A 25,170-nucleotide genomic window follows, 5' to 3' on the forward strand; every position below is an offset into this window, starting at 1 on the left:
GGTCCAGCTGAATCCCAAGGAACTTGATACCCGACATCAGAGCTCATCTTCCTGAGATCCAGGAATCTTCTGCCTCCTCCCAACCCAGCCAGCAGAGGATGGAAAACTTTGACCTCATTTCAGAGATAGGCTGTCACTCAAGGATAGGCAACAGCACATGCTGAGAGCGAGAGAGAAAGAGCTGGGATTCAGAAAGCCCTGGGCAGCAGGAAGGTTGGTTTCCATTCCAGCTTCAGGGCCCTGAATTAGCAGGTCGGATCTAGCAGGAGCAGGAATGATGGTATACTGACAGCCTGCTGGGCACTGTGTGTGTGTGGGGGTGTGTGTGTGAATTTTATCAAGCAAATACAAAAGTCTATAAAAAATGAATGTCCAGCTTGATGTACTGTAACCCCTACCCAAGCCAAGAAATAGGATATTAGTAGCACCCAAGAAGCCCCCCAAGTATTAATATTAATTAGTTAATATTCACAATCTTCTTTATAGGAAAGAAGGTGTTACTATCCCCATTTATCTGTGAAGAAACTAAAGCTCAGAGAGGCTCAGAAATTGCCTAAAATTTCATGGTTCGGAAGCCCAAACTATGGAGTGTGTTTGACATCAGACCTCCATCCAACATTCCACCAGCTTCTCCATGAAATGTGAGGAAAACACGAGAGGGCATGAATGACATTTAAAGGCGTGTCTGAACCTCCTGATCCCTGTGATCTGGAGGGCTGCACGTGGGGTCCTACACTGGGTGGGTAGTTGGACCTGAGCAGGTTGGACCCTTTTCACCTCCAAGCTCAGAATCTCTCATTAAATAATACCGTTAAAATGAAGGTTCAGGGAGCTCAGCCTCCTCCACTAGGTCTGCCCTGTCTTGTCCTCCCCAGCTCTGCATTATGGATGGAATGAATCATCTGGTAAATAATTCACCTGTAATCGGGGCAGCAAGGGTAACAGGAGAGTAGGGGTGGAAGAATTGAGAGGGCTGAGGTTGGGAACCTGAGCCAGACTCTCCCATCCTTCCAGGGCTAGACTTTGCTCTGGGAAGAAAGAGCCTGAGAACCAGGCAGGAACCTCGGCAGGGCAGCTACTCCAGGAGATGGGGCCATGGTGGGAGAGAGGGCCCCATGTGGACAGCTCCGTCTCCTGCTGCTGGCACCACTTTGCCTTCTGCATCCAGGGGCCTCGGGTGAGAGATGCTCAGACTCATTCCCCACTCACATCCCATTATTTCTTCCCCTTTCTTCCTAGGGATCCTTCTTTTGCTCTTGTTTAGCCATTCAGTGAAGCCCATTAACTTCATTCATCTGCCTGACATTAGCCAGCATCCACTCAGCCTCCACTTTGTGCCAGGTGAGGGAGTGGGGGTTGGGGGGCAGTGCCAGAAGACAGAGCGCTCTGCTTTACCTTAGGAAGCCATAGAGGTTATTCTGAGGGCTGTTGTTGGGGTGCAGTCATGGACCAACACAGTCATATTTGGATTTCAGAAAGGGCCCTCCAAGCTTTGGGCAGCTTTCAGGGAAGTGGGAGCAGTGTGACCTTTGCAATTGTCTAGGTGGGAGGTCCTGGTAGAATGGGCCAAAGCAGGGTCCATGGGTTCAAAAGAATCCATTTCTTAGTTAAAGGCTTTTCTTCTTGATCAGTTGAACATCAGTATTTTGCCTTTGATCCCTTCCCTCCAACTCCATGCCTCCCTCCTCCTCTTCTCTCTCTGGGGAGGCTGACAGCAACGGAAGAATCTGAGACTGGGAGTTAGGACTCCAATCCCAACTCCACCACCTACTGTGTGGTTTTAGACAAGGTGACCATGTTTCAGAGTCTCCGGGGATGTTATTGTTGTGACAGTTGAGACCAGTAAGTAATGCATGGGGAGAGCCCAGTACAGGGTCCTGTCACCACGCAGGGAGCACTCAGTCGCATGGAAGCTTGTGTCTCGAATGTGTGGTTCGGTTGTCCTCTGAGGCACTTACTTTCGGAAGTTTGCTGAGTCTCTTTATCATCTGCTGGCCACAAGGGGCAGAAGAGTGGGTTGCTCAGGCAGATGCTAGGCTTCCTGCTGGGCCCTAAGCAGGAAAGAATGCCTGCTGGCCTTCTATCCCATGGTGACTGTTGACTGCCTGACTCCCTGATAGACGGGAAGCTCCATGAGCACGGGGAGGTGTGGTTCATTTGTCACTGTACCCCAGGCCTCTGGGGGGGGTCACTGTCTGGCTGATCATCAGATTGACTTCTGGGTGTTTACTAAAAATACAGATTCCTGGGCCCCGACCCCCACCCCAGGGGATTCTGACTCAGTTGTCTGGGATGGGGCCCAGGAATCTGCATTTTTATCATGTTTTTCAAAAGGTCTGATGGGAACCTCTGCTCCAGTTCATTCCCTGGTCTCAAGGATCCCTATCCTGCCTGCTCCTATAGCACAGCTAAACAGAAAGCTCCGTGGGCTCCCTCAGAAACTCTAAAAGGCTTATGCTGCCTTAGCAAGCCCTACCCAGCTGGCCAGCCCTGCAAAACAATAAACAGTAGCTCTGGGCAAGGAAGGGGAGCAGGAGACCCCAGAAGGCCACAGCCTGTGTGGCCTCTCTGTCTCCAGGTCATCCCTACCTGACCGGCAGAGCCCCTGAGGAAGCCCCATCGATCCAAGGAGTGCGGGGCGGCTCCGTGGAGTTGGCCTGTGGCTCCCAGCCTGCCCCCCTGGTGGTCTTTTGGAGCTTCACCCCGCTGGGCTCTCTGATTCCCTGGCCTGTGGCTGTCACCAATGGAGCAGAGTCCAAGGTGGAAGCCGAGGCCTCGGCTCTGGGTGTCGTGAGTCTGTGGAACAGCAGCCTGGTGCTGAGGGAGCTGCAGGAGGGTGCCCGCGGCCACTTCCTGTGCCAGGCCCTGCATGCAGCCGGTGGCCAGCTTCACACCACCTACACCCACCTCACCCTGGCCGTGCTGGGTAAGGGGCCTGGCCCGGGACTCAGGCTGGCTTGAGCTGCTCAGCATGCTGCTTTGTATCTACTTGCATGTGCTTCTCATTGTGTTCAGGTGCCATGGGCCCTCCTCCAGGAAGTGAGGAAACCTGGGATCAGGAGAAAGGGAGGCTCAGGACCTGGTGGGCAGGGCAGACCCCAGCCAGCAAGGGTCACAGCCAGGTGGGACCTGGGTCTGCCATAACAAACACAGGGCCTCTCCTTCCTCTGGCCAGTGCCCGTGTCGAAGCCTCAGGTGTGGCTGAGTGACCCGTCCCCAGTGGAGGGGACCTCCATGGTGGCCACATGTGCAGTGAGGGAGGGCACGGAGCCCGTGACCTTTGCCTGGCAGCATCAGGCACCCCGAGGCCCTAGAGAGGCTCTGCTGGGGGTCACGAATCGTCTGCTCCAGCTGGACCCAGTTAACCGGACACACTTGGGCTGGTACGTGTGCAGTGCCCACAACGCCGTGAACCAGCTGAGCAGTGATGGAGCCTTCCTGGATGTCATCTGTGAGTCAGGATGGTTGGGGAACGGGAGGGGTCAGGGTTGGCACCCACCTCCCCACCTGGCCTCGGCCGCTGACACACTTCAGGGCCCCCAGAATTACCCCGGGCCTCCAAGAGTCTCCACTAGGCTCTAATACAAGGGCTTTTCACCTTTTCAAAGTCATGGGCCCCTCCTCCCAGGAAAATGTGCATACATGAGGAGTCATAATTTTATCTATAATTTCAGGGGTGGCCCAGGAAGTCTGCCTTTGACGGGGATGGGGCCTCAGCAGGAAGAGAGGGTGGCAGGTTGATCCTAAATCTGAGGCAGAGAACTGAAGCTAGAAATCAGAGACTTGTCTTGGAAGCATGCATAGCAAACAAAGGATTACTTTTCAGAACACACAAAGAACTTAAAAAAACCAATGAGGAAGAAGCAGCAATCCAATACAAAGGTGGACAGAAGACCAGAAATAGTTATTTCGGTAAAGAGGAGAGCATATGAAGATAACTTAAAATTTTTTTAGGGAGTTCCCATCATGGCTCAGCGGAAACGAATCCGACTAGGAACCATGAGGTTGTGGGTTCGATCCCTGGCCTTGCTCAGTGGGTTAAGAATCTGGTGTTGCCATGAGCTGTGGCATAGGTTGCAGACGTGGCTCAGATCCTGCATTGCTGTGGCTGTAGGGTAGGCCGGCGATTATAGCTCTGATTCGACCCCTAGCCTGGGAACCTCCATATGCCGCAGGTGTGGCCCTAATAAGACAAAAAAGCAAAAATAAATAAAATTTATAAAAATTTTTTAAATTTAAAAATGAGAAATCAGGAGTTTATGTGAAAGATGAAGACTAGGATAGTCTAGAACTGCCCTGTCCAATATGGTAGCCAGTGGCCTGACTTTGAGCGCTTGAGACATGGCTGAACCTGAGATGTGCTCTGAGTGTGAAATGCACACTGGATTTTGAAGACTTAGTCTAAAAAAAAATACATACATATATATATATGTATACACATGTGTGTGTGTGTATATATGAGCTTGTCAACAATTTTTATATTGATTGTACATTGAGATAATAGTATTTTATATATATTTGATTCAACAAAAAATATTATTGGAGTTCCCATTATGACTCAGCAATAACGAACCTGACTGTTATCGGTGAGGACAAGGCTCCGCTCATTGGGTTAAGGATCTGGCATTGCCATGAGCTGTGTAGGTCGCAGAAATGGCTCGGATCTGGCATTGCTGTGGCTGTGGTGTAGGCCCCATAGCTGCAGCTCTGATTTAACCCCTAGTCTGGGAACTTCCATATGGTTCAGGTATGGTTGTAAAAAAAAAACCAAAAAAAACCCAAAAAATATTAATGTTGTTAAAACCTACTGTTTTTATTTATTTATTTATTTATTTATTTATTTTATTTATTAATTTTTTTGCTTTGTTGGGTTTGCTTATTTTTCCTCTGTAAGATATGGAAAATTTGAGGTTATCTGGTGGCACAGCAAGTTAAGGATCTAGGGTTGTCAGTGCTGTGGTGCACATTCAATCCCTGGCCCTTAGAACTTCTGCATGCCACGGGGCACAGCCAAAAAAGGGGAAAAACAGAAAGATTTGGAAAATGTAAAACATCTGTGACTCAACACATCTATTGGACAGTGCTGGTCTAGAGGATTTAAGGAGCCAGGACTAATGAGGTCCACTAATGATGGTGGTCTGTGGGAATTTTGAAGTGAGGACCGTGGAGGAGACTGGTGTGCAGTTCTTGGGACAGAGGCAGGAGCAGAATGGAAGCAGGCAGCGAATTCAGTCCATTCTGGGAGTCAGGGAGAGAGGGGACACAGGAGACAGGAGAAGGCAGTGACCCAAAGAAATGAGGAAGGATGGCTGCTGGGATCATGATCAGGGCATCTTCCCACTCTATTTTTTTCCCTTTCTAGTCTAGAGGGACCAACCACCCCAGTCCCAGGAGACCCCTCCATCCCAGGCAAATGGAAAGGCTGGGAGCCCTGCCTCTCCTCCACTCAGCCAACTCTTGCCTATCCTGCTACCCCAGCCCAACCACCAGCCCCTCAGGGAAGCCTCCCACAGTCACCGCTGCCCTCCCAAGCTCCCAGTCCCGGATGCTTACCCTGATCACCTACTTGGACTGTGCTGATGGGTTGCACACTCTGAGTTCCCAGGGCCCTCGGTAGGAATTGACGCAGTTGGTATCTAATATACATTCCCTGGATGGCGAGTGAATTCAGAGATGATTATATGATTGCATGGAGGAATGAAGGCTGGGGAGATATGACAAGTCTTCCTCACCCTCCAGATGGTCCAGACAATCCTGTGATCACCATGGAGCCACTGGGCTTCACTGAGGAGGGGTTTTGGGCCAGTGAGAGGGAAGAGGTGATCCTGAGCTGCCTGGCTGCATCCAATCCCCCAAGTCACTACGTGTGGCTCCATGACCACATTCAGGTCCACACTGGGCCCACCTACATCATCACCAGCGCCAGCCATGCCCACACAGGCCTATACACCTGCCTGGCCCGCAACAGTCACCTGGACACCCGCACACAGACCAGCGTCCAGCTTACCATCTATTGTGAGTGGGTAGGGAGGGGGTGCTCACAGCTGTAACCCCCACAGACCCGTGCTCTGGCAGAGTCCAGGGGCCCTAGTGTGGAAGTGGAGGGGTAGGGAGGTCTGGAGAACCAAATGGGGCGGCAGAGCAGGGGGGCATCAAGAAAGCAATGGGAAGGGACAGGACGAGGGGAGATGCCACCCAGACTTCTCCCAAGGGACTGTTCCCATGGCCCTGGAGACTGAACTGAGGCACAGAGAAGGGTAACAACAGTAAGGCAAGGTGCCCAGGGGCAAAGAAGAGAAAGGGAGATGGGAGACTTCCCAGATGGGGGCCTCCAGGGGAGCTCTGGAATTCCTAGGGTACTCCCCTCCCCCTCAGCTGCTGCCCTTGACCTGAGAGGTCAGCTGTTTCCTCACTGGCCCCTCAGAGGGACCGCTCTTTCCCCTGCTCATCCACTTCTCCCTGCTTCCTCTACCCTTGACTCCTCTGGTTGCTGGGCTCCCAGCTGGGCCCGAGGCAGGGGCGGGGGTGAGGGTGGGGTGCTGCTCTAGCCCCATCCCCACGTGCTTCTCCACCCAGATCCCCCCAAAGGGCAGCCCTCCTGTGCTGTGCTCCCCACCTTTGGGGCTCTGGCTTTGGTCTGCACCTGGCCTGGGGGGCTTCCAGCTGCCCAGCTGCAGTGGGAAGGACCCCAGGGGACTGGCCCTGCTGCCCTCAGCAATGTCACCTGGAATCAGGCAGCCGCTCAGCTCCCCAACAGCAGTGTCTTCACCTGCACTGGCCAGCACCCAGCCCTGGCCCGGCCCACCCTCTGCAGGATCACGCTATGTGAGTGGACACAGGAAACAGCAGGGCTCTGCCATTCCAGGCAGAGGAGTGGGCAGGGGACAGAGCAGCGGGGCCCTGGGTTTCGAGGTGGGGCTCCAGACCACAATTTCCAGACTTGCCATGTAGCAGCACTCAGCTCAGCCCCTATCTCTCAACTTTTCTCTCTACTCCAGCCCTGGTCTCCACCCACACTGTGTCCTGTCTTCCTCAGTTTGGCTTAGGCCCCTGTGACACCCTCCTAATGGTCTCCCAGCCTCCAGGGAGGCACTCATCCACATTATGCTTTACTTCTACTGCTCTATTATTGCATGTTGGTCTTGAAATGTGCCTTTAAGTTTCTCTCTGTCTCGGAAATTCCTACCCACCTACCAAGACCAAGTGCATGTGTCATCCTGTCTTCAAAGTCCTACTCCCTGAACCCCAAAGAATTTGTCTTTCCATCTGTACCCTAGCACTCATCAAATTCTATTGTAATGGTTTGCTTAGTGTCTGTTCCCACTATGTCCCTGGCCCAGGGCTGGCCCTCAGTAAATGACAAATGAATGATTGAGTGACTATGTATGTGGAGCAATGAGTGAGAGAAGCAACAAGAAGGAGAGAGGGGTGGGTAGGCCTGCCAACCCGTCCTCCTCCTGCAGGGCCCCCTTGAGCCCTTATTCCCTACCCAGGGGAACCCCTCCGGAGCCCCACCTGCTGGACCACAGCCACAGTGGGAGACCAGTTCATCATGCTGAGCTGTGAGTGGCCTGGAGGCGAGCCCCCTGCCATGCTGAGCTGGCTTGATGGACAGAAGCAGCCCTTGGGCAGCAGCAGCTCCTCACTGGCCGTCCACCTCCTGCAGACCCAGGGAGACCTGGCTGGCAGACAGTTCACCTGCCGGGGCACTCACCCACTCCGGGTCCCTGATCCCCTCTGCAGGCTGCAGCTAGGTGGGTGGGGGCTAGAGACTCAGTTCTGGGTGGGGGGAGGAGCAGCCCCTTGGAATCAGGATGAGGGGCTCTAGGGGGCGGCTGTGCAGAAATGCAAAGTGAGTCAAGACACTGCATCACCTCCCCTCCCAAGGACTCAAGGTTTGTTTTTTTTTTTTTTTTTTTTTTGTCTTTTGATCTATAAAATCAGGGGGCGTGGTCTAGGTCTGTGTTGTCCAATAAAAATACCGTGTGAACCATATCATTTAAAATTTTCTAGTAGCCATATTAAAAAAGTAAAAAGAAACAGGAAAACATTTTATTTAGCTTGATGCAACCAATATATTAGCCCTTCAATATGCAGGAATAAAATTGCTAATGAGATATTTTACATTCTTTTTTTTTTTTTTTTTTTTTTGTCTTTTTCCCTTTTTGCCATTTCTAGAGCCACTCCCGTGGCATATGGAGGTTCCCAGGCTAGGGGTCGAATCAGAGCTGTGGCCGCCGGCCTACACCACAGCCACAGCAACACAGGACCCGAGCCTTGTCTGCAACCTACACCACAGCTCACGGCAATGCCAGATCCTTAACCCACTGAGCAAAGCCAGGGATCGAACCCACAGCCTCATGGTTCCTAGTCGGATTCGTTAACCACTGATCCATGACGGGAACTCCATTTTACATTCTTTTTTTTCAAATTGTCTTCAAAATCTGGTATATTTCCAGTGACGGCACATCTCAATATGGCCCAATTTCAAGTGCTCGGCTGTCACATGTGGGCTGGGACCACAGTTATTGGACAGCACTGTCTAGACGATAAAGGATTCTCTCTCCCTTGTTTGCATCAATTTGCATCAAGGGTGCCTGATTGTATTCTTGACAGGCACTAGTGTTTCAGGTGCCAGAGGTCTCTATCTCTCTCACTCCTTCTACTTGTTTTTAGTCTGGTTTTTTTCTTTTTTTTCCTTTTCAACCACCTGCATGGCATATGGAGTTCCCAGGCCAGGGATCAGGTCCAAGCCACAGTTGCAACCAATGCCACAGCTGTGGCAATGCCAGACCCTTTAACCCACTGTACCAGGCAAAGGATTGAACCTGCATCCTGGTGCTACAGAAATGCCACCAATCCTGTTGTGCCACAGAGGGAATTCCTGGCTTGATTTATTTCTCTGTTTTCATCTGTACCTACTAGTCTTATTTATTGCCAACACAAGGGAAAAGAAAAAGAATTAAATAGTGAAGTAAAAACTTGAGGAGTTCTCTGGTGGCCTAGAGGTTAAGGAGTTGACACTGTCACTGTAGCCTGGGTTTGATCCCCGGTCTGGGGAACTTTTGCATGCTGTGGGCATGGCCAAAAATAATTTTTGAGAAAAGCAAATAGCAGCACTGTCACATATAACACTTCTCACAAAATGATTCACATCTTGGTCTTAGGCTGGGTGACTAGCATGTTTTCAGGGAGGTCCACCACTCAAAATATTTCCCCCCCATTACTAAGTCTCAGGAATGGAAATTCCATCATAGGAAATTCACTGACACCTGAAATTCTGGGTCTTTGGAAGTCATTCCATAAAAACTGAGCACCTGCTTTGGGCCCAGCCCTGTGCCCAGGGTGGGGAGGTCATGGGCCATTAGGGGGAAGGAGGCCCTGTTCCTGGGAGGAGGCGAATAAGGCAGGGGTCCCACCTGTAGGGGCTGTTCTGGGGCCAGATGGGAGAGGAGCAAGAGGAACACTGCTCTGATCAGTCAAATTTGGAGCAGATGGTGATGGCGATGTGAATCTGGCATAGAGTGAGAGCCTGAAAGAGGAGGCAGTTGACCCAAGACAAGCCTCCTGTCAATTCCACATCCTGTTTCCTCCCTTCTCTCCCCCTCCGCCCACTGCTTGCCAGCACCTTATCTCGAACCCTCCCCACCGTCCCAGAGAACAAGGGCCATCTTTCAGCCTTAACTTCTCTGTCCCTGCAGAAGCCCCACAGCTGGCAGTAGCCACACCCCAGGTGTCAGTGCTGGAGGGGGAAGAGGCCTGGTTGGGCTGTGCCCTCCTGGGGGGTACACCACCTCCCCAGCTCCTCTGGCTGGGACCCCAGCGACAGCAGGTGGAGCCAGGCACTTCTGAATTCATGCTGCTCCCTGAGGGTGCCCAGCTGCACCTGAGGATCCGGGAAGCCAACCCAGCACGCCACAGGGGCATCTATCAGTGCGTGGCCCAAAATGCCTTGGGCAACAGCAGTCGGAGCGTCCTACTGGAGGTCCTGAGTGAGTGAGGGGCACACGTGCATGCGTGTGGAGAAGGGGAGGGGGAACCTCCAGCCTTAGCCGCTGAGGTGGAAAGGTACAGTTCCTGCTCCAATACTGGGTGCATTATCTCCCTCAGTCAGCACAGATGGACCCTCAAAAGCACACACCTGGATGTGAACGTGGATCAAGTGCAGGCAAACAGAACTCCACACAGTCAGAATAATCCCCATTTCCGCAGTTTATAGATGAGGAAACTGAGGCCCAGCATGTATGTCTAGAGTAACACAGATCAAAACTACACAGAAGGGGAGTTCTCATTGTGGCTCAGTAGTAACAAACTGACTAGTATCCACGAGGACTCGTGTGTTCGATCCCTGGCCTCGCTCAGTGGGTTAAGGATCTAACATTGCTGTGACCTGTGGTATAGGTTGCAGACGTGGCTCGGATCTGGATCTGGTGTTGCTGTGGCTGTGGCACAGGCCAGCAACTGAAGCTCCGATCCAACCCCTAGTCTGAGAACTTCCATATGCTGAGGGCGCAGCCTTAAAAAAGAACAAAAAATAAAAAATTAAAATTAAAAAAAACCTAAACAGAAGCAGTCAAGTCTACAAAGCCCAACTTCCACATTACCTTTCTCTCAACAAAACTGTTTATTCTTCATGTGTGCGTGCATGAAGTTATAAGTAGGCACACCTCTGTCTGTGTCCCCACAGGGTATCCAGCTCCCCCCAACGTCACCATCAGCCGTCTGACCTACAGAAGACAGCGCAGAGAGGTGCAGGTGCAGTGGGCTGTCCAAGGCCCCGGCAACCTAACGGGCTTCCTGGTGCAGCGGAGGGCCAGCGTCCCAGGCCCGGGAGCTGGGGCTTGGGAGACAGCAGCTGGTGACATCGAGCCAGAGAGCAGGGGCCGGCGGCTGGGGGGCTTGGACCCAGGGGTTCTTTATGCCTTCCGCGTCCTGGCTCTGAATCACCACACAGCTGGCCACCCCTCTGAGGTGAAGATACCAGGTGCTGGGCCAGTGCCGAGGGGGGACTCACCTTCTCTCCACAAATCCCAGCCCCGGGTCATCTCCTCTCCACTGGGCCTCCCCTACTCTGTTCCTTTGCTTCCTTCCTCCTGAATCCGTTCCATCCTCAGCCTCTTCCTCTTCTCCCCTCCCCCCCCCCAGGCCACCCCCACTGCTGCCTCTCCATCCTCCCCAGGGGCCTCCCAGGGGCTAGAGCCAGATTCCAGCTTGAATCAGAGGAGATGGGGAAGGGGGAGGTGTGGGTGCTGATGATTAAATAAGGATGGGGCCCAACTCTGCACCTCAGTCTCGCCTCCTTGGGCCACAGGTAGGCTCTCTGCTTCCTGCTGCTTGTTCTCCATTCTTGGAATTCCTCGTGGCACCCTTCCCTTCGGCCCTAGCTGCCAGGATAACTGGCCTGCTGTCTCCTGTGCCAGAAATAGGGGACTTACCAGGGACTCAAAACCTCAGAGTACCTATTTCTGGGGAGAGACCCAGTCTGTAGATTCTCTGGGTCAAGGATTGCTGACGGTCCACCTCAGGTGGAGACGGAACTGGATGAGCAGGACACAGCCTGCTTTGTACCCTATAAGCAACTGCTGCCAAGTTCAGCAGCAACTCTAAACTTCGCCCATGCAACCAGTGCTCTTCCTTCTAGCGGACCCCCCCTTCAGCGCCTATCCCGCAGTGCTGGGTGCAGCAGGCACAGGAATGGTGGTGGCAACAGTGGCCTCTCTGCTGGTGTTCCAGTATGCTGCCCGGCACCCTGAGACCTTCCCCCGTGAGTGGGAAACTGAAGGGCAGGGTCGCTTGATCTGGTGAGGTGGCCAGGCCCAGACCTATTCCAAGGACAGATGTAGACTCCCCTGGGCAAGGAATCTAGGTGCTTCCTTTTTTTTTTTTTTTTTTTTTTTTTTAATCCTTTCTTTCTTGGCTGCCCCACAGCCTATGGAGCTCCCAGGCCAGGGATCAGATCAGTGCTGCAATCTCAGCCTAAGCTGAAGCTGCAACAACACTGGATCCTTAACCCACTGTGCGGGGCCAGGCATGGAACCCATGTCCCAGTGCTCCCAAGACGCCACCAATCCCTTTGTGCCACAGAGGGAGCTCCTAGGCTCTTCTTTAATTGTGACCTTGGACTTCCCCTGTGGCCTACAACATAACTACAGGAATTGTCTCTTAATTGTGGCCTCTCCCCAGATGTCCCTCAGGGCTCGAATCCCCAACCTCAGGTATCCAGGGCCACCCCCTTTTGGGTTTTCCTGAGTCTCGGGGAGGGGAGGGTTATTCTTCTGGGACCTAGCTCATTGCTCAAGAAATGCACCTCTTCCTTTTCTTCCTACAGGCCTTGGTCGGTTGCTAGTTCCCATGTAAGTATGGTAACCCAAGTCATTCTCAGGGTCAGGATTTTCTTCTACATGGAAGAGAAGCCTGGGAAGGTGCAGTTGTCATTAACTTTACTCCCCCACTTCACCCTCAGGGAGCAAAGTCATCAATATCGGGGTTCGGGAAATAGCCCTGAGGCAACGACAGGTAAGCCTGATTTTATCCCAAAGGTTATTCCTGCAAAAGGAGAACACTCCTGAGTTTCATGCATGATGCCACCCCTCTTGTTCTCTGGGAACAATCTGGGACACCCCCCCTCCCAGTCCTCTCTCTCTCCTTTGCCTGTGTTTGTTCTTTGTAGGCATTGAACCACCACCCATCACCCCAGATTCAGATCCTGCACAAGAGTCCACAGAGGCTCCTGTAAATGTCACCATCACAGTGACTACAACGCCATGAATCCCCAAGGGGAAGGTGCAAACACGCTTAGGGAAGACAAGGGGGGAAGGGACATCCCCTTTGTCACACTTAGTCTGAAAACCAAGCTAGCTAAGAACCCCAACTACCCCTTCCCACTGAATATCCAGCTTTTACAACCAGCACAAGGCTCAGCCACAGGGCCTCTAAATGACTGGGTTACAAGTCCTGACCTCGCTTGGGGAAGACAGAGGTGGAAGGACAAGGAAGGCATACAACTGGGGAAAAGACCGGCTGTCCAAGGGCAAGTGAGAATCATGGTGCCAGAAACAGTGCCATGGGAGCAAGCTGGCTGCTTCTAGACAGTCTGTGACCTGAGCAGTTCCTCAATAAATCATGCACACTGCTCTCACCAGTGGTGTTATTCCAACTGCAGCTCCCACACGGAGAGGCTGATCAGGCTTCAGCTGGGTCCCAGGTTTCCCTAAGGGGAGAAAGCCAGGAGATGGGAGATAGGCAGGCATGTGTGCCCTTCAGTCAACGCAGCAAGAGACGTGCTCTTCCAGTTCTTTCTGAATCCCAAATTCCCTCCCAAAGAACACAAGCTTCAGATGTAAGACCAGCTTAATCAGGGCTGGCAGCAGCCAGGTGCCAATCCCAGAGCCTCTGTCTCCCTTTACCTTTCCTGTAGGAATAGCACTGAGGCTGCTGTGGTCAAAGGGACTCACAGCCGCTAGACTCTGGGGTCTGTGCCAACAAGGCAGGACAGGGGTTCCTGCCACCAGGCCTGGGGAGCTGGCTGACAGGGGACCAGGGCTGGCCAAAGTCACACTCTGTCAGCTGCCAGCATGACTCACTGGCTCCAAGCGTGTGTGTCTGACATCTGGGTGAAACACAAACGCAGGCTTGTTTGAGGGCCTTGAAGAGTCAGCAGAGCTGCCTCTGCGGGGGACTCAGATGAGAAGAAACAGCGAGGGCGCCAAGGATGATCCTGCCAGGAATCAGGAAAGTGGCGCCTCAGAGGAGACGGGAAACTGACTGAAACTAAGTTCTTCTCAGGTTCTCACAGAGTCAGACTTTATTAGAAGAGGGGTTTCAAGTTCCTTCAGAGCTCTCAGGATCAGGGCTGAGGTTCCAGGAAGACTTATTTATATCTAGGGAACACAGCTTAACAAGGCCCCACCCTATGCAAAAGTCCCTGGTCAAAGCAGCCCAGACTCCTTTTTTTTTAGGGCAGTAAAGCAAAGCTACTTCTCCTTTTTTTCTTTTTAGTTCGCACCTGCGGCATATGGAAGTTCCCAGACTAGGGGTTGAACCAGAGCTGCGACTGCAGGCCTATTACCACAGCCATGGCAACGTCAACGCCGGATCTGAGCCACATCTGCCAGAGCCTTAACCCACTAAGCAAGGCCAGGGATCGAACCTGCATTCTCATGGAGACAGTGTTGGGTTCTTAACCCACCTAGCCACTACGGGAACTTCCAGAGCTGCTTCTTGAGGAGACTTAGTTTCTACCCTGGGGTTCATATGGAACATGGCTCTAGGTTAACAGCAAAAACAGACAGTTCTGAGAAGGAACCACTCTTCCCCATTCTCCTCATGCTTCTCTGCCCTCCCCCCCCAACCCCTGCTTCCTTCCAGAGAAGGGAGTCTCCCTGCTTCAACACAGCTCCTTCGGGCAGGTATTTTCCCAGCCTCCCCATAAAACGCTTGCCCTGGATCCTTTTCCTTTGGAGCCTGATGAAGTCACAACAGAAGGGATTAACTTGGCTCCTGGATGGGAACAGGCGATTTGCAGGGGTCCAAGACACTTCAGAGTAAGATGCTTGCCCACCCCAACCACAAGCTGTAAGCAGCTTTACACAAACAGGGGGTTACATGGGGACCCCCAGCTTCACAAGCTACTCTTCATGAAAGCAGCATTCTCTTTTAATAGAAAATCATATCAACCAAATAAAACCTGTCAAAGCTACATCATTTAAAATATATACAATTTCAAACATAATATTACAACTTTAAGGAAAATAAAACATACTTTCCAATATGATACAAAAACATGCATCTTGAAATAAGTCATTGCTTTAAAAGAGAGCAACACAGGTGAAATTCAGTCATAAAGTGAACTTCTTGGCAGTACCGTAGCTGGAATGAGACTTGCCTCATGATCAGCTTAACAAGGATGTATCAGTCTTTGCAGACCCATTCAATACAAACAAAACCCAGAAAGACATGCCTTTTTCTTAAAGACCACTTCAAAAGGTTTAAAACATTGCCATTTCACTTACACCCTGTACAGCACCTATCAGCAGACGATGAGTGCATAACCGAAAGAAGGGCAAAAAAAGGCAGTAAAATGATGAAATGAGATAGGAGTGGGGAAGTTTCGTGCTGAAACAAAGACTCGAAGGGAATTCTAAGAGAAGGCCTGACTCATTCCAGGATCATTAAGCAGAAAGTCAAATTCCCCAGACAGGGTTGGTGGGGAGGGACGTTATGGGGAGAAATGAGGGCTCCGGGAAGGCCAGGGGCCCATGGAGGACAGAGACAGCTTCTCTAGTTGTGGAGCTGGAGCATCCAAGGAATCTGTTGGCCAGGTGGACCAGGGCTTCCAGAACTGGACAGGTCCCATTAAAAGAGCAAACTACAGTGCTTTCGGAAAGCAGTGTGGAAAAATGGAAGGAAATCAGATCACAGCTCCAGGGGAGTTCAAACTGGGGCTCTGTGGCCCAGGTGGGTGGCCTGGGGACTTTATCACCTACTTTGTAGATTTGACTTAACAACAGGATTTGAGATAGCGGTAACAAGCACCAAGCACCACACCTGGCACACAGCAGTTGCTCCACAAACATTTGTGCCACCTCCCATGCCATACTGTCCTCTGACTTCCTGGCAGGTGATATTAGGCAGAACTGTTTAGGGGGTCTGTGCAGGGCATAAACGTTCTGAACAACTCACGGTTAGAGAGAACTGATAACTCCTAAATATGAAGGTAATAATATATATATATATATTTATATTTATATATTTCAACATATAAAGGCTTTTTTAATATAAATAAAATACAATAAAACGAATAACACTTAAAACAGCGTTACTAATAATATAAATAAAGCAGTCCACAATGAGATTGCCCTAAAGGGAAAGTCGTTTTCTCTTCCTAGTGGACAAATCCCATATTCAAACTCAATCTTTAAAAGCAGTTTATGACCTAAGGCTCATGGTAACACACCTCTGGTTCCTGAATCAAAAGGACCGCCTCCAAACACACTCCCCAGTTTTCTAAAACTCCCTTTGTGCCCACATCGGTGTAACTGGACTGGCAGACACAAGGCCTGTTTTCGTATTCTATGTGCTAGGACTTTGTCCTTTGAAAGCCACACAAGTAAGAGATGGTTATGCCCCTCCAAAGCTAACTGCATTGAAGCAACATGAAGAATAAATCCAGTACATTACAGGCATGGACGTCTGGAATGGAGAACTTGACTCTACAGCATCCCTGATTCCTGACCATGAGATTATATCCACTACATTCCACACCAATCCTTGCATACTGACCCAGCTTACACAGCACACTCCAATAACAGTTCTAGTTATAAAAGATAAAGACATGCGTAAGGGAATATTAAGGCATTTATACAGAAAGTTGACTAATATGGTAGTCTGGTCTATTTCACTGCAATCGTTGGGAAACAAAAAAAATTTTGTTCATACTGGGACTGCTTCACTTTACATAAAAAGAATTGTTTGCTGCTTCTCTCCCAAAGAGATGCACAGTTCAAAAAAGAGCAGTGACACACATAAAACTTGACTAAAACTATGAAATACACATAAAGTGTTGTTTTGTCTTTAGATGTGGAGAAGAAAAACCTTCCAACAGCAGCTGCAAATGCCCTTGTCACTCAGAGGCAGCAATAAATGTGATTTATGAACTGTGCTAATCAAGGCTTTAGGTGCCTGTTACAATGATGACATTCTGAAAACATGTCAGGAAATTTCAAAGCTCCACATTCTTTTGACACTCACATCTTCCAGGTATTGCCCATGCTGGGAGTTAGAAAATGCTGATTTTCTTGGTGGCACCATGAGGACCTCCTAGACTAATGGGAGAGCTTCTGCCAAGATAGTCGTTTGAGAACCCTCCTCCTTCTTCTTAAAATGTTTATCTTTCTCTTCCGGTCACCACTTTAAAGTCTTAATTTGTTTCTACTCTGAGAAGCAGTCAAAAAAGAGCCCCATGGTGACATTTTATAGACTAATGCAACTTTGAGTTTTAAGAGGCATTCCTTTTCTCTCTGGCCTCTGCTCCCTTTCTGCCTTCTGCCATAACCTAACCAGACTTTAACCTCAACCATGTCCAAGACACTGCTTGTTATTAGTGCCCAGAAAATTGGATATAACTTGTGCCCACTGCAGATAGTCAGTCAACAGGTCAACCATCACTTCCATGGAAATCACTTCACAAAATTCACAAGACATGTGCTATTGTAAACATCGGGCTACAACTGTGGTTGACTTCAAATGTTCTCAGCAAGTTTGACCACATGATAGTGAAAGGCAGCTTTCCATCTGAACACTTGCAATGGCCTCTGCGATTCCTTCTTAGCTGCATCATCCAACAGATGGGACCCCTGCTGGAGGAGCTCTTACTGCCACCGAGGCTCTTGGACCACAGGGAGTGACCCCACTGCTCACCAACGACTGAAAACTATGCCAGACTGGTTTGCTTACTACTGAGGGGGAGGAAGGACTAGGGAGGGAAACTCTTAAGGCATAAATAATATAAAAGGGCACACATGTTAAGATACATTCATATGACATTACTACTACAAAAAATAAATAATGATTTTTCTCTGAATTGAATTAATGTCCTTCACACAGTCCATCCCCAGGCCTGTTTTGTGCAGTTACTGGCTTGAAGTGGGGACATGACTAGGCATTTCCACACCCTCAGGTTTCCTGGGGTTGCTGAAGGATGCCTGAAGGGCTGTCTAGAGGAATGCCAGGAGAAGACCACGTTGTCTTTTCAGTACAGTCCGTTGAAACAGGTGGCAAAATAAGAGGATTCCAACTTAAAATTTTGTTCTCTGTTTCTGAATGGACACAGCTGTCTCCTGAAAAACAGATTTGGAAGCATTAGGGAATGACAAAGGCTGATTTTTACAAAGCAATCAAAAAACATTATTTTGAGCGATAAGGAAAGAGTAACGAGCAAAATTAAAGCCCAGTTATGTTTAGTTTGAATTTGAGAGAGACAATAGGTTTAAAAGGTTTACAGTAATGTTGAGCTCTCAGGAACAGATATACAATTCATCCAAGGGATAAACCCTTTAAAAACCCCCAAATAACCACCTCGAAGATGAGCTACAACTCGAGTCAACTCAAATGGAAAAGAAGCCCAGGGTCACGAAATGTATCCTTCCAGCAAGTCTACTGTTCAGGTACAAACTGAATCAAAGCCTGTTTGGTCCAGGTCCAAGAGATTCTCATACTAAGTGAAGTTAGACTGTCAAAGACAAACATCCTATTATGATATTACTTATATGTGGAATCTAAAAAAAGGACACGAAAGAACTTATATGCAGAACTGAAACAGACTCACAGGCTTTGAAAACAAACTTATGGTTACCAAAGAGGGTAGGTGGAAGGGAGAGAGGGATAGACTGGAGGTATGAGATCGGCATATGCACTCTGTGGTGCATGGAATGACTGGACAACAGGGACTTGCTATTATAGCGCAGGGAACTCTACCCACTGTTCTGTGATAATCTATGGGGTAAAAGAATCTGAAAGAGAATGGATGTGTGTACATGTATAATTGAATTATTTTCTTGTACAGTAGAAATGATCACAACATTGTAAATAAACTATACTTCAATAAAACTTTAAAAAAAATGAAAAAAAAAAAGCCCATTTGATTTTCAAAATGTAATGAGATTAACAGCCTGAGATGAAGAATGTAACAGAATTTCAAAGAATCCTTTATGCGGTCAATTCTTTTTGAAGTATCCAATACCCCCTGCCCAATATCTAAGAAATATGTAAGCTGACCACAGAAAGAATACTCTGAAAGCACCATCTTTCCTGATATAGTTCTTAGTTAACTGAAGACTATCTAGAAACTTAAGATTTATAATGTCTTGCTATACCTCTGTTGAACTCTGCTGTATCTTCCACACAATCAGAGTTGATCTCACTTCTGTTGTCTTGACAGCAAACATGCTGAGCAGGCCTTGGTGCCACGTCACATTGGATGCTCTCCTCAGGTGACTGACTATAGTCAGGGACGGTGGAAGCCAGACACATAGCCATCTTCATGTGACTGAGGGCCTTCATTTCCAAACCATCTTGAGGATAAGGTGCTACCACTGGGACCACAGGAAGGGGGCTGCTGCTGAATGTGCTGTTGGTTTTGGTGAAACACCTACAAAGAGTAAATCAAAAGAAACAGAATTGTGTCCAACACTCATTTTGAAAAATCATTTGGTTGCTGGCTTTTTTTTTTTTTTTTTTTTTTTTTGCTTTTTAGAGCCACACCTGTGGTATATGGAAGTTTCCAGGCTAGGCGGTCAAATCAGAGCTGCTGCTGCCAGCCTATGCCACAGCCACAGCAATGAGGGATCTGAGCCATTTCTGAGACCTACACTGCAGCTCACAGCAACGCCAGATCCCTAACCCACTGAGCAAGGCCAGGGATTGAACCCATGTCCTCATGGATACAAGTCAGGTTCGTTACCACTGAGCCACAACTGGAACTCCTGTACTCACAGATTCTTAAGAAAAACTGGTGCTTAAAAATTACTCAATGATTCACTACGATTTGAAATATCAAGATCTCAAAAAGTACAGTTAAAGTAAAATACAACAGGAGAATGCATCAAAAGGCAAACCACTTAAGAATGGACCCATGTATGATGACCTATACCATACTTCCTGTGCCTTAGTCCAGTGTCAAAAGTTATCTCCCATTTCATAACTAACTAGCTCTTGAATATAGCACATAGAAGGAAAAGGCCTTTCACACTGGAAGTAATGAGGGAGAAAAAGAGAGGAAGAGGACAGAAAACTAAAAAACTTATGGCTATATGAGAGAAATAACCTTATGAAAACCAAAAAATAAAACCCCACACTATTTTGAAATCAGATATGGCCCCTGTCACTCTTGGAAGACACACTACAAGAATTAGGCATTCAAAACACAGGTTTTGTTTATTTTTTTATCTTTTCTTTCCAGGATTAATTGCTGGAATTTATTAGTACTGACATTCACTTCAATTCTGCCCTTCTTTTATTTCCTGCCCTCATCCAGATATGTGTTTTCTCTATTTTTTTTTCCTTCCTGTTCCTCAGCTTGGATAATTTCTTCTTTTTTTCAAATGATTTTTATTTTTCCATTATAGCTGGTTTACAGTGTTCTATAAACCTTCTACTGTACAGTAAAGTGACCCAGTCACACATACATATATACATTCTTTTTCTCACATTATCTTCCATCTTGCTCCATAACAAGTGACTAGATATAGTTCCCAGTGCTATACAGCAGGATCTCATTGCTTATCCATTCCAAAGGCAATAGTTTGCATCTATTAATCCCAGATTCCCAGTCCATCCCACACCCTCCTGCTCAGCAACCACCAACTTGAATTAATTTCTACTAATCTTCTAGTTCATTGACCCTTTTCTGTTGTCTCCAATCTGATGTTAAGCCCAACCAGTAAATTTTCCACTCTAGTTATTTATACTTTTAAGCTTTGGAATTTCCATTTGATCTCTTTTTATAGTTTCTATTTCTCAGATGAAAACTCCCCATGTGAATTCACTGTATGTATATCTTCCTTCAAGTCCTTGAGCAAACTTGTGACAGCTGCTTTAACATTGTCTGATAAATGTGACTTCTGGGTCCTCTCATGGTCTATTTCTATTGATCTTTCCCCTCCTTGAGGAAGTATCACATTTTCTTATTTCTTCACATGTAATTTTTTTTTTTTAACTGGATTTACCTCTCTGATTCTTGGGTATTCTGTTTGCCTCAAACTCCATCCTCTGACATGTTCAGGTTTTGTTCTTGCCTCAAGACTGGAGAATGCCCTCATGAAAAATCCATTAACAAATGTCACCTATTGCCTTTCAAGATTAGATTTATTCAGTTTATGCTTGCTTCTGGTTACTCCCCAATACTTTAAAACTGTCCAGATTTCATCATTATTACCTGTGGATGATCAAGCTATTCTATCATTAACAGAAGCTGGAATTTCATTAGTATTTATATACAAAATAAAAATATTTTTTTAATTTGTAAAACTAGGAGTGAGAAAAGTTTGGAGAAAGCGTTTCATTTGGCTTTTATCTGGGCATGTTAGGTAGGAAACATATAGGAAGGACTAGTAGTATGCTGGAGCTAGACATGTTAGGTAATAAAGATAAGAATCCTTTGGACTTCCACACTTTTGAAATGCAGTTTATTTACAATGTTGTGTTAGTTTCTGGTGTACAGAAAAGTGACTCAGTTATATATATATATGTGTGTGTCATATTCTTTTTTCATATTCTTTTCTATTATGGCTTACTATAGGATATTGAATCTAGTCCTAAATATAGGACTTTATTTTATATATAGTAGTTTGTATCTGCTAACTCCAAGTTCTTAACTTACCCCTCCCCTATCTCCTTTCTCATCTGGTAACCATAGGTTTGTTTTCTATGTCTTTGAGTCTGTTTCTGTTTTGTAGATAAATTCAGTTGTGTCCTATTTTAGATTCCACATATAAGTAATATCATATGGTATCTGTCTTTCTCTTTCTGACTTCACTTAGTAAGGTAATATCTAACCTTTGCATCCATGTTACTGCAAATGACACTATTCCATTCTTTTCTATGGCTGAATAGTATTCCATTGTGTATATATACTACACTTTCTTTATCCATTCATCTGTCAGTGGATGCTTTCATGCCTTGGCTTTTGTAAACAGTTCTACTATGAATACTTGAGTGCATGTATCTTTTCAAGTTAGAGTTCTGTCCAGACATATGTTCAGTGGTGGGACTGCTGGATCATATAGTAACTCTAGTTTTAATTTTTTGAGGAACCTCCATGCTGTTTTCCATAGTAGCTGCACCAATTTACATTCTCACCAGCAGTGCAGGAGGGCTCCCTTTTCTCCACACCGTCTCTAGCATTTGTTTATTTGTAGACTTTTTAATGATGGCCACTCTGACTGGTGTGGGTGGTGCTTCATTGTACTTCTGATATGCATTTCTTTAATAATTAGTGATGTTGAGCATCTCTTCATTTGCCTACTGGCCATCAGCACGTCTTCTTTGAAGAAAGGTCTATTTAGGTCTTCTGCTTATATTTTAATTGGGTTATTTTTTTGTTGTTATTGAGCTATATAAGCTGTCTTTCTATCTGGGAAATGAAGCCCTTGTCATTCACATTGTTTGCAAACATTTTCTCCCAGTCTGTGGGTTTTTTCATTTTGCTTAAGGCTTCCTTTGCTGCACAAAAGCTTATAAGTTTAATTAGGTCCCACTTGTTTATTTTTGCTTTTATTTCTGTTGCCTTGGGAGACTGATCTAAAAAAATTGGGTATAATTTATGTCAGAGAATGTTTTGTCTATGTTCTCTTCTAGAAGTTTTATAGTGACACATCTTATATATAAGACTTTAAGCCATTTAGAGTTTATTTTTGTGTATGGTGTGAGGGTATATTATAGCTTCACTAGTGGCTATCAAACTTTCCCAATACTATTTGCTGAAAAGATTGTTTTTTCTCTTGTATATTCTTGCTCCTTTGTCAAAGATTAATTGACCTATTCCCATCCATTGATCCACATCTGCTTCGTAACAATACCATGCTTTTTTTGATTATTGTAGCTTTGTAGTGTTTTCTGAAGTTTGGGAGGGTTATGCCTCCTGCTTTGTTCTTTTTCTTCAGGATCACTTGGCAATTCTGGGTCTTTTATGGTCCCATATACATTTTAGGATTATTTGTTCTAGTTCTGTGAAAAATATCAAGGGTAATTTGATAGGAATTGCATTAAATGTGTAGACTGCTTTGGGTAGTATGGTCATTTTAACAGTATTAATACTTCCAATCTAACAGCATGGGATATCTTTCCATTTCCTTGAATCATCTTCAGTTTACCTTATCAATGTTTTATAGTTCTCCGCATATAAATCTTTCACCTCTTTGGTCAGGTTTATTCCGACAAATTTTATTTTTGTTGATGTAATTTTAAAAGGGATTTTTTTTTTTTTTACTTTTCCTTTCTGATATTTCATTGTTACTGTAAATAAATGTAACAGATTTCTGTATATTAACCTTGTATCCTGCTACCCTGCTAAATTCATTTATCCATCATTCTAGAAGTTTTTGTATGGAATCTAGTGTTTTCTATATATAGTATCATGTCATCTGCATATAATGACAATATTATCTCTTCTCTTCCAATTTGGATACCTTTTATTTATTTCTTGCCTGACTGCTGTGGAGGACTTCCAATACTATGTTGAGTAGAAATGGTGAAAATGGGCACCCTTGTCTTTCTTCCAGATTTTAGCAGGAAGGCTCTCAGCTTTTCACTGTTGAGGATTATGTTGGTTATGAGTTTGTCATAAATAGCTTTTCTTTTGTTGATATATGGTCCCTCTATACTCACTCTGGTAAGAATTTTTATCATGAATGCTTTTTCTGCATCATGTGGTTTTTGTCTTTTCTTTTGTTGATATGGTACATCGCAGAGACTGATTTGCATCCACTGGCCCATCCTTGTGATGCTGGGATGAATCTGAATTGACTGTGGCACATGATCTTTTTTATGTGTTGTTTGATTCGGTTTCCTAATATTTTGTTGAGAAATTCCGCATCTATATTCATCAAAGATATTGGCCTGTAATTTTCTTGGACTTCCACCCTTTTTTTGTTGGCCACACCCACGGTATGCATAAGTTCCAAGGCCAGGGATCAAACATGTGCCACAGTGGTAACCAGAGCCATAGCACTGAGCCACCAGGGAACTCCTCACCCTTTTAACACAGAATGGTATGTTTCTAGAGCATAAGAAAATCAGTAAAAGGAAGTCCATGCAACTGTTACCAGCATCTCTGTTGGTTCAAGTTATTAGAAATACCAAACACTAAGCATAAGGATTGGACCCTGAAAGAGAGTTAAGACATGTGACACTAAATCAAATTAAAGTCTAACTTTCATTTCCCACAGAGAAATACATTCCTACACATTTAGCAGAATTCAGATACCAATCATCTGGCACAAAAGCAAAGTATATCTGTCAGGTATTCATCTGCACAGAATAATTTGACTGCAGCATTTCTAATATGACAGTAATTTTAACTTTTAATAATATAGCAAAAAATATATACTTGATTCAAAGAAAATCTAAGTGTTCTCATGCGAGTAAAGCCAATAAAGAGTGGAGAAAGTGCTGGTATGGAAGGAAATTTGTTGGATTTAAAATCAAAGCCCTGGGCTGGACAGATCATGACTCAAGGAGAGCATGGCATTCCTTATTTGCTCTATTGTACACTTTATTCAACTCTGAATTTAAAATTTTTTTCTGAGATGCTGACAAGAGTGAACACAAATCTCCTGACAGCCATGGTAAAAATGTCCATGTTAGCAGTGTCTTGATATTAGTCTTTTCTCTGTCTTAATACCCAAGGAACTAGAAAATCCCCCTGGATGTATTCAATTCATGGGGTCCACAGACTCTAAACAGAGTACTGGCCCAAAATGTAGGGCAAGGTCAAGGGGAAAAATCTTTTTGAATTCAAATTGCTACTAGTCAGAATTTAATGGGTATTATCTATCTAGGTAAATAACCTTGCCTAGAAGAACACTTTATTCTAAAAGTATTTGCTGAGTACCTTCTAATTGTCAGACAGTGTGGTAGACACTGAAAATATAAAGGTAACTGCAATAGGTTCCAAATCTCAGTCTGGCAGAGAAGAACAAGTAAACAAATGGTTACAATATCATGTGGTAATTATAATGTAAGAAGATATAAAAGACACTGCGAGCACTCAGCCTTGAGATGGATTATGGATGTGCGGCCGATGAGAACAGGACACATCCAACATTCCAGTATGTAGTGTCTGTGCTATTTCAGACTCAAGTGCCTTATAATCCAGGAAATTACATTAGATCACAATCGTGAATTAGAGAGCAAGAAGGATTCTAATTTCAAAAAACCAGAAATATCTCTGGTGTGGGGAATCTATATGGCTACCATGATTTGTTGAAAAAAATTCTTAAATTCCTGGCTTCTGGTTATGACTGATGAATTTATATCAGAATAACTCTCCTGCCAAGAACAACTAAAAAAGATGGAGAAATTTCAGTTTAAATCTGTCAAAGTCATCAGAGAGATACCCCAGCACTTAAGTGGCTGAGATTCTAGAAAGAAGGTAAATGTGAGTTTCAGCACCAT

General features: G+C 46.4%; 3 protein-coding genes across 7 annotated transcripts in view; 2 read left to right on the forward strand and 1 right to left on the reverse strand.

The window, feature by feature from the left end:
- ST3GAL4 (ST3 beta-galactoside alpha-2,3-sialyltransferase 4) overlaps nt 1-25,170 on the forward strand; it is a 1,054,305-nt gene that overhangs the window by 634,963 nt on the left and 394,172 nt on the right. The window lies entirely within an intron of this gene.
- VSIG10L2 (V-set and immunoglobulin domain containing 10 like 2) lies at nt 998-12,768 on the forward strand. The gene is made up of 12 exons (XM_084978259.1): nt 998-1,177; nt 2,579-2,926; nt 3,176-3,451; nt 5,740-6,015; nt 6,577-6,825; nt 7,494-7,754; nt 9,702-9,992; nt 10,688-10,984; nt 11,642-11,764; nt 12,329-12,353; nt 12,464-12,516; nt 12,671-12,768. Exons 1-12 carry the CDS (start codon nt 1,096-1,098, stop codon nt 12,766-12,768), a joined length of 2,379 nt encoding a protein of 792 aa, XP_084834385.1. The 5' UTR covers nt 998-1,095.
- CDON (cell adhesion associated, oncogene regulated) overlaps nt 14,638-25,170 on the reverse strand; it is a 99,142-nt gene continuing 88,609 nt past the window's right edge. For all 5 annotated transcript variants that reach the window (XM_021063103.2, XM_021063106.2, XM_084976560.1 and 2 more), the window contains 2 exons: nt 18,873-19,147; nt 14,638-17,837 (listed from right to left, as the gene is read on the reverse strand). In XM_021063103.2, the coding sequence (XP_020918762.2) occupies nt 17,674-17,837; nt 18,873-19,147 (439 nt within the window). In that variant the 3' untranslated portion in view covers nt 14,638-17,673. The remainder of the gene's footprint in view (nt 17,838-18,872; nt 19,148-25,170) is intronic.

The sequence above is a fragment of the Sus scrofa genome, chromosome 9 (assembly GCF_054392235.1).
Source record: "Sus scrofa isolate SSC_HxYL_T2T_F1_AM1 chromosome 9, Sscrofa_HxYL_maternal_Yorkshire_Landrace_v2.0, whole genome shotgun sequence".
Taxonomy (NCBI): domain Eukaryota; kingdom Metazoa; phylum Chordata; class Mammalia; order Artiodactyla; family Suidae; genus Sus; species Sus scrofa.

What these genes read in the sequence shown, in the direction of transcription:
- VSIG10L2 (XM_084978259.1), top strand. Translation starts at nt 1,096, where the DNA reads ATGGTGGGAGAGAGGGCCCCATGTGGACAGCTCCGTCTCCTGCTGCTG. An exon ending in CGTCCTACTGGAGGTCCTGA is followed by an intron (nt 9,993 to 10,687) that starts GTGAGTGAGGGG and finishes GTGTCCCCACAG; the next exon opens with GGTATCCAGCTCCCCCCAAC. An exon ending in TAGCCCTGAGGCAACGACAG is followed by an intron (nt 12,517 to 12,670) that starts GTAAGCCTGATT and finishes TGTTCTTTGTAG; the next exon opens with GCATTGAACCACCACCCATC.